Source organism: Eleutherodactylus coqui, chromosome 1, assembly GCF_035609145.1.
Source record: "Eleutherodactylus coqui strain aEleCoq1 chromosome 1, aEleCoq1.hap1, whole genome shotgun sequence".
Classification (NCBI taxonomy): Eukaryota; Metazoa; Chordata; class Amphibia; order Anura; family Eleutherodactylidae; genus Eleutherodactylus; species Eleutherodactylus coqui.
The window spans coordinates 50,794,644-50,803,852 of NC_089837.1; the positions used below are offsets into that span (position 1 = coordinate 50,794,644).

The following is a 9,209-nucleotide window of genomic DNA, read 5'->3' on the forward strand; positions in this document are numbered from 1 at the left end:
AGTAACATTTCTGTAGTAACAGTATAGGCAGACCCCAGGAACATTTATGTAGCAGCAGTATAGGCAGACCCCTGTAACATTTGTGTAGCAGAAGTATAGGCAGACCCAGTAACATTTCTGTAGCAGCAGTTTAGGCTGAGCCCAGTATTAGTAACATTTCTGTAGCAACAGTATAGACAGACCCCAGTAACATTTCTGTAGTAACAGTATAGGCAGACACCAGGAACATTTATGTAGCAGCAGTATAGGCAGACCCCTGTAACATTTCAGTAGCAGAAGTATAGGCATACCCCTGTAACATTTGTGTAGCAGAAGTATAGGCAGACCCAGTAACATTTCTGTAGCAGCAGTTTAGGCTGAGCCCAGTATTAGTAACATTTCTGTAGCAACAGTATAGACAGACCCCAGTAACATTTCTGTAGTAACAGTATAGGCAGACACCAGGAACATTTATGTAGCAGCAGTATAGGCAGACCCCTGTAACATTTCAGTAGCAGAAGTATAGGCATACCCCTGTAACATTTGTGTAGCAGAAGTATAGGCAGACCCAGTAACATTTCTGTAGCAGCAGTTTAGGCTGAGCCCAGTATTAGTAACATTTCTGTAGCAACAGTATAGACAGACCCCAGTAACATTTCTGTAGTAACAGTATAGGCAGACACCAGGAACATTTATGTAGCAGCAGTATAGGCAGACCCCTGTAAAATTTAAGTAGCAGCAGTATAGGCAGAGCCCACTATTTGTAACATTTCAGTAGTAACAGTACAGTTGGACCCCAGTAACATTTCTGTAGTAACAGTATAGGCAGACCCCTGTACCATTTGTGTTGCAGCAGTATAGGCAGATCCCGGTATTAGTAACATTTCAGTAGTAACAGTATAGACAGACCCCAGTAACATTTCTGTTGCAGCAGTATAGGCAAAGCCCATTAACATTAATGTAGAAAATGTATAGGCAGACCCCTGTAACATTTCGGTAGCAGCAGTATAGGCAGACCCCTGTAACATTTCTGTAGCAGCAGTATTGGCAGACCCCTGTAACATTTGTGTAGCAGAAGTATACGCAGACCCCTGTAACATTTCTGTAGTGACAGTATAGACAGATCCCAGTAACATTTCTGTAGGAGAAGTATAGGCAGACCCCGGTAACATCCTTGTGGCAGCAGTATAGACAGACCCCTGTAACATTTAAGTGGCAGCAGTATAGGCAGACCCCTGTAAAATTTACGTGGCAGCAGTATTGGTAGACCCCTGTAAAATTTACGTGGCAGCAGTATAGGTAGACCCCTGTAACATTTACGTGGCAGAAGTATAGGCAGACCCCTGTAACATTTAAGTGGGAGCCGTATAGGCAGACCCCAGTAACATCCTTGTGGCTGCAGTATAGGCAGACCCCAGTAAAATTTACGTGGCAGCAGTATAAGCAGACCCCTGTAACATTTAAATGGCAGCAGATTAGGCAGACCACAGTAACATCCTTGTGGCAGCAGTATAGACAGACCCCTGTAAAGTTTACGTGGCCGCTGTATAGGCAGACCCCTGTAACATTTAAGTGGTAGCAGTATAGGCAGACACCTGTAACTTTCTTGTAGCAGAAGTATAGGCAGGCAGACCCCAGTAAAATTTCTGTAGTAATAGTATAGGCCAACCTCTAAAACATCGGGGTACCATGAGTGTAGGCGAAGGTCGGAAAAATTAGTCGGATAAGAGTGTAGGCGTGGGCCCCAAAAAAAAGTGTACCAAGAGTAAAAGTGTACCTGTGAAAAATTTATAAACTTAGAAGGCAAGTGAAACCCATAAATATTTTTTGATAGATACAGCTCACTGTTGCTTAATTTGTAACAGAGCCTGTAGGCAGCCCTGTTGAAAAAAATTGGTTCATGTTTAAGTATCAATGCTTTTGAAACTTTGAAAAGTTTTTAAAAAATTGCTAGATGAATCTTTTGGGCCACAGAAAAATTGTCTGTTCAGCGTAATGACATGTTGTTTTTGGAGGAATAGCAGAAGGAGGACTAATGTCAGAGACAGATTGACAAAGCTAAATGCCCCATTTTCCCGGTGATACAGAAAAGTGCTTTTATCTGCGGTTGCAGCGAAAAAAATCTTTAGGTTCCGCTGCTCTCCGCGGGTGGAGAAGAGAAGTCTGGGGAAATCCAGGCTTTGTTCATCTTTATGAGTGTAAGCATGTCAGCACTGGCAGTTGACAGGCGGGTACACTTATCCGTGATGATTCCCCCAGCTGTACTAAACACCCTCTCTGAGAAGACGCTAGCGGCAGGGCAAGCCAGCACCTCCAGGGCATACAGCGCAAGTTCATGCCACGTGTCCAGCTTTGATACCCAATAGTTGTATGGAGAAGAGGCATCACAGAGGACGGTGCTACGATCGGTTACATACTCCCTCACCATCTTTTTACAGTACTTCCTCCGACTCAGTCTTGACTCGGAGTGGTGACAGTCTTGCTGGGGAGCCATAAAGCTGGCAAAGGCCTTGGAGAGTGTTCCCCTGCCTGCGCTGGACATGCTGCCCGATCTCTGCACCTCCCCTGCTACTTGGCCCTCGGAACTGCGCCTTCTGCCACTAGCGCTGTCAGATGGAAAGTTTAGCATCACTTTTTCCACCAGGGCCCTGTAGTATTACATCACTCTCATACACCTTTCCTCTTCAGGAATGAGAGTGGAAAGGTTCTCCTTGTACCGTGGGTCGAGAAGGGTGTACACCCAGTAATCCTTGTTGGCCAGAATGCGTCTAACGCGAGGGTCATGATAAAGGCAGCCTAACATGAAGTCAGCCATGTGTGCCAGGGTACCAGTACGCAACAGATCGCTGTCCTTACTAGGAGGATGACTTTCAGGATCCTCCTCCTCCGCAGCCTATACACGCTGAACAGATGAGAGGCAAGCAGCATGGGTATCCTCTGCAGTGTGCCCAGCTGTCTCTTCCCTTTCCTCCTCCTCCTGCCCCCCCCCCCTTCTCCAAAACGCACTGAAATATAGACATGAGGGTGGTCTGGCTATCAAGCGACATACTCTCATCCACCATCTCCTGTTCCAACCGCAAAGCAACGGCCTTTATGCTTTGCAGCTCAGCAGGCAAAGCAGCGGGATGGTAACGCTAACGATTGCAGCATCGCCGCTCACCATCTGGGTAGATTCCTCAAAGTTTCCGAAGACCTGGCAGATATTTGCCATCCAGGCCCACTCCTCGGTAAAGAATTGGGGAGGCTGACTACCTCTACACCGCCTATGTTGGAGTTGGTATTCCACTATTGCTCTACGCTGCTCATAGAGCCTGCCTAACATGTGCAGCACAGAATTCCACTGTGTGGGCACTTCGCACAGCAGTTGGTGCTCTGGCAGATTTAACCAATGTTGCAGTGTCCTCAGGGTGGCAGCGTCGTGGTGGACTTGCGGAAATGAGGGCAGACGCGGCTCACCTTGCCGAGCAGGTCAAACAAGTGAGAGTAATTTTTAAGAAACTGCTGAACCACTAGATTGAAGACGTGAGCCAGGCATGGCACGTGTGTGAGGCTGTCGAGCTGCAGAGCCGCCACCAGGTTACGGCCGTTGTCACACATGACCATGCCCAGTTGGAGGCTCAGCGGCAAAAGCCAGAGGCCGGTCTGCTCTGTCAGACCCTGCAACAGCTCGGGGACCGTGTGCCTCTTGTCACCTATGCTGAGTAGTTTCAGCATGGCCTGCTGATGCTTCTCCACCGCTGTGCTGCCGCGCCATACCGACTGCTGGCGACGTGCTACTTACACTTAATAATTGAGAGGTAGACGTTCCGTAGGAGGGGAAGGGTTTAGAGGAGGTGGCATAGACCACCGCAGATACCAGCACCGAGGTAGGACCCACTATTCTGGGTGTGGGTAGGACGTGAGCGGTCCCAGGCTCTGACTCGGTCCCAGCCTTCACCAAATTCAACCAGTGTGCCGTCAGCGAGATATAGTGGCCCTGCCCGCCAGTGCTTGTCCACGTGTCCGTGGTCAAGTGGACCTTCCCAGTAACCATGTTAGTGAGGGCACGATTTATGTTGCGGTAGACATGCTGGTGTAGGGCTGGGACGGCACACCGGGAAAAATAGTGGCGACTGGGGACCGAGTAGCGCGGGACTGCCGCCGCCATCATGTTTTTGAAAGCCTCCGTTTCCACAAGCCTGTACAGCAGCATCTCCAGGCTGATCAGTTTGGCAATGTGCACGTTTAAAGCTTGTGCGTGCGGGTGTGTGGCAGCGTATTTGCGCTTTTGCTCCAACGCTTGTGCTAGCGACAGCTGGACGCTGCACTGAGAGTCATTGCTGGATAGGGTGGAGAACAGTGGAGGTGAGGGTGTGCATGCAGGCCGGGAGGCGCTCGTGCCTGTGTCCTGAGAGGTGGGTTGGATCTGTGTGGCAGGTTGGGGCACAGGGAAGAGGCAGTGGTGTGACCCGGAGGCAGTGAATGGCCTTCGTCCCACCTTGTGGGGTGCTTTGCCATCATATACCTGCGCATGCTGGTGGTGGTGAGGCTGGTAGTGGTGGCTCCCCGGCTGATCTTGGTGCGACACAGGTGGCACACCACTGTTCGTCGGTCAATTGCGCTCTCACTGAAAAGCATCCACACCTTTGAACACCTAGCCCTCTGCACGGAGGCTTGGTGCGAGGGGGTGCTTTGGGAAACAGTTGGGGGATTCTTCACTCTGGCCCTGCCTCTACCACTGCCTCTTCCAAGCTGTCCTGCTGCTGCACTTGCCTCCCCCTTTGAAGCCCTGTCCTCAGTAGGCTTAGCAAACCAGGTGGGGTCAGTCACCTCATCGTCCAGCTGCTCTTCCCCTGAATCCTCTGTGCGCTCCTCCCTCGGACTTACTGCCCTTACTACTACCTCACTGATAGAAAATTGTGTCTCATCATTATCATCCTCCTCACCCACTGAAAGCTCTTGAGACAGTTGCCGGAAGTCCCGAGCCTCATCACCTGGACTCCAGGAACTTCCCAACAGGGCATCGGTCACGACAAACTCGTCCACGTCCTCGACCCTTACCCCTACTCCTCATTATGGCAGATTAAGAATAGAGCAGGGCCCAAATAAATTACCCCACTGTGCAGCACTGACAACTGGGCCTTTATTCACTGCACACAGAGACTTGTAGATAGTGGAGGCTCTATGCTGTGACTTGAAAAAAGTAACCCGCTGTCTTGCGCTGATACCTAGGGGTAATTTATTGCTCGTAGAGACTTATAGATAATAGAGGCTGTGTGGAGTGGGAGAAGACTCTAAAGCCAGTGGACAGTGCTGGTAACTGCAGCTATCTCAACCCCACCAACAGATATGGTATTGTGAGACGCTCTGCACAGCGGCTGAGCTGAAATACTTTGCAGTGGCCCCAGTAATATTACAGTACTGTTTAGCGGCGAGACAGCTGTCTAATTCACTGCTGACATAGAACGATATAAATAAGTATGTTCGCAGAAGGCTAGGAATTATTTGCGTGTACTTTACGGTGAGAGCGATATTGTGCTGCACTCCAGCCAGAAAAAAATATTACAAAAGGCTGCAAACAGGCCAAGCTGCGTAAAACAAAAAGGGAAGCATTATAACTCTCAGCAGCCACCTGGTAAAATGCACATGTTGAAATGTAGCCCTAGGAAGGAGCTTTTGGTTTTTTGCACAGAGGATAGGGACTGTATAGTGTATATCACTTTACCTCTAGAAGTGACTGTGGCCCAACGCTCTGCGTCTAATTCACTGCAGACGCAGAACAGTATAACTAAGTTTGTTTGCAGCAGGCTAGGAATTATTTGCGTGCACTTTCACGGTGAGAGCGGTATTGTTTGTACGGCACTGCAGTCAGAAAAAAATATTACAAAAGGCTGCAAACAGGCCTAGCTGCGTAATACAAAAATGGAAGCACTACTACTCCCAGCAGCCACCAAGTAAAATGCACACGGTGAGATGTAGCCCCAAGAAGGAACGGTGAGGTTCTTGAAGACAGGATCCTACATTAACACTTTCCCTATCTCAGCAACATTTTCCCTATACTCTGTATAATAGACTGCTGACTGAGAACGCTATAGCTGTAATGGTCTGCACAGCCCGAGAGGAAAAAAAAAAGTGCACTACTGCTCCCAGCCAGCCACAACAGTAATGCACACGGTCGGATGTAGCCCTAAGAAGGACCGTTGGGGTTCTTGAGGACAGGATCCTACACTAACACTATCCCTGAATGAGCAGCAGCACTTTCCCTAATCTCTGCCAGCGTATGTCTGAGGCGAGCGGCAGGCGGGACCGCTTTAAGTACTCGGCGGTCACTTGATCTCACCAGCCACTCACTGCAGGGGGTGGGATAGGGCTGGCACGTCACAGGAAGAAGTGCTAATGCCTTCCCTGCATGTCTATTGGCTAGAAAATGGCGCTAAACATGCGGGGAAGGAAATGGAATTGACTCGAGTACCGCGTAATGCTCGTCTCGAGTAACAAGCATCTCGAGTACCCTAATGCTTGACCGAGCATCAAGCTCGGACAAGTGTGCTCGCTCATCTCTAGTGACCACAGTACAGTTTTCCATTTTGCTTCAGTCCATTTAAATGACCTTTGGACCAGAGAAGAAGACAGTGTTTCTGTATAGTATTTACAAACAGCTTCCTCTTTGCGTAATACAGCTTTAAAGGGGTTGTCCCGCGACAGCAAGTGGGATTATGCACTTCTGTATGGCCAAATTAATGCACTTTGTCATATACATCGTGTATTAAATATTGGCCATACAGAAGTTATACACTTACCCCCTCCTGGTGCTGGCATCCCCGTCTCCATGGCGACGAGCAAACTGCTTCTCTGGTCGCCGGAACAGTCGCACTTGCGCAGACAGGAATCCCCTTCTGGAAGGTCCTTGCTCACGAGCTGCGTCCTGGCTCCTCCCCCTTCTCAGCGTCATCACGTAGCTCCGCCCCTGTCACATGGTGCCGATCAGCCAATGAGGTGGCTGTAATCGGCAGTGGAGCTCAGACTGGAGAAGAACATCCACAGTGCACCATGGGAGAAGACCAGCGGTGCACCTTGGGAAATGACGGCGGCCATCTTGGAAGAAGAATTTTTATAACTTCATCAAACGATCTAACGGTTAGTAGAAACTCTCTTTAAAATCGCTTTCCACGGGTAGATTATCATGTTTGCTTTAGGAGGGGGACTGGGCAGAGAAAAAATTTACAATTTTGCCGCGGGAGAACCCCTTTAACTTGCGTTTGTGAATTGTACAACGAACTATGTTCATAGACAATCCTCTCTGGAAGCATTCCTGAGCCCAAGCAGTGATTTGCATTACAGAATCAAGCCTGTTTTTAATGCAGTGACACAAGCATCCAATATTGATCGTTGGCCTTGTCCCTTGTGCATTTGAATTTCTCTATATGAATTTCTCACAAAAGCATACGGAACACATATCAGAAGTTGAAAATGAGACAGTGTTCCATTTCATTTTAAAAAATTATCTAATTTCAAAATGAGATAATTTTTTAAAAAATAAATCAGAAAAATCAGCTTATGAGATTTCCAAATCATTGCATTATTTTTTTTTTCTTTACATTAATTTACTTTTTACACAGCATCCCAACTTAAAAACTCTGTCAAAGCCAACATTACCAATAATGACACTCTATGAGGATCAAATAATGACCTCAGAGCATGACCACATAATACCATCATACTATTACTGAAAAAAAACCTCTTTACAAAGACCAATGTTATTACCATTCCAGTGACCATATAATTGTAGAATAGATACCAGCTCTAGACAGTCATTCTGCAGACTGTATAAGTTATTACACTATCATTATCTACTATGATATATCCTCTCTGACTGAAGTTGCTAATATTACCTTTTCTTCTTTATCCGACCCAGACCACCTTGATGACTTCTACCAGTCACATATTTTCTCTGCAGAATTTGATGTCTAGACATATTGGGTTCCTTAATCTTTCAGCAATCTGAACCTGAACATATGCACAATGTTCCCTGTAAGCCCAACACAATAAGAGTTGCTTCCATTGCCCTCCACACAGTAAGAGGTCTCAATTCAGTAAAATTGCCCTCTTTATGTACTACCTCTGTAATAAAGCCCTCTTATGCCCCATCTCAGTTCTAATGCCCCTTTTATACTGCCAAGCAGTCGTAATACCCATATTATGCCCCCACACAGTAGTAAAGCTTCCTTTTGTCCCCATTCACTTGTAATGCGCCATATACCCCCGTTGACTAATATTACCCCTTTACTGGCCAAAGTATTGTTCTCACCTTGTGTTGTTGTGCTTGCTGTGGGACAACACTGGTTACAGCATGTAATGTAACACTCCAGATCTTTACTGCTGTCCCGGTATATTCCCAGTTCTTTTGGCAGGAAGTCAGCATGAGCAGTCATCAATGTGAGAAAAAACTATAGGACTCTACTAGAGCTATATCTTTCTATTCATAGAAATTATACAATTTTAAAGGTTCACAAAAAAAAGTCCAAGCATCAGTAGGGTTGAAAAATGAGAAAGCTTCAAATGAAAATCTTCTCAGCTGCTGGACAGGCAGTTCCTTTCCTTTGATTCTTAAAGTGGACTTGAGACCACGTTTTGTGACTGATTAGTCAGTTCAAGAATTCAGGAAGTCCTGATGTCCAACAAGTGATTATCAGTTTTCACTTCTTTCCTGGCTGAAGATATTCAGCCTCTCTTCCATAAAGAGGACTTATCTTATATCAGGCACCCAAACTCTTACTTGTATAGGATTTTTCCAGGCAAGGCTGAAATTGTGTACCATTCCTGTGTCATGCATTGCAGCCTTAGGCTTTGAAATGGGCATAAGATGAAGTATCCGTTTTGCTTGGAGGAAGCTTTTACTATTGGTTGTTTGGATAATAAACATCTTGTTTTCTCTTATGTAGTGTGAGATGTTCTAAGCTCATTTACAAATAACACTTTGTTTGCTCCTGCATATTATTATATATGGAAGCAACAATGCAATGCTTGTTCAGTGTTTTTGCCAACCCAACTTCTTCTCCTCTTCCCCTTGCTGTAGGGGTTCTTAGGGCTCAGTCGTTGGTCCTCTCCTTTTTTCCATCTACATAGCATTTTTTGAATAAACTATCAGCAGACTTGGCTTTTGGTATCATCGCTACATTGATGGCACTCAATTATATGCTACTTCCTGGGACATTATTCCCTCACTACTACAAAATGCCAAAGATTGTCTG

The 9,209-nt window shown here is 46.7% G+C and overlaps 1 protein-coding gene across 2 annotated transcripts in view; it reads right to left on the reverse strand.

Moving 5' to 3' along the window:
- LOC136620727 (cytochrome P450 2C5-like) overlaps window positions 1-8,780 on the reverse strand; it is a 78,788-nt gene extending 70,008 nt beyond the window's left edge. The window contains exon 1 of one of the 2 annotated variants that reach the window (XM_066595670.1): window positions 8,267-8,780. In XM_066595670.1, the coding sequence (XP_066451767.1) occupies window positions 8,267-8,390 (124 nt within the window). In that variant the 5' untranslated portion in view covers window positions 8,391-8,780. The remainder of the gene's footprint in view (window positions 1-8,266) is intronic. The other variant, XM_066595673.1, reaches the window with a different exon arrangement.
- Window positions 8,781-9,209: the final 429 nt, after the last annotated feature.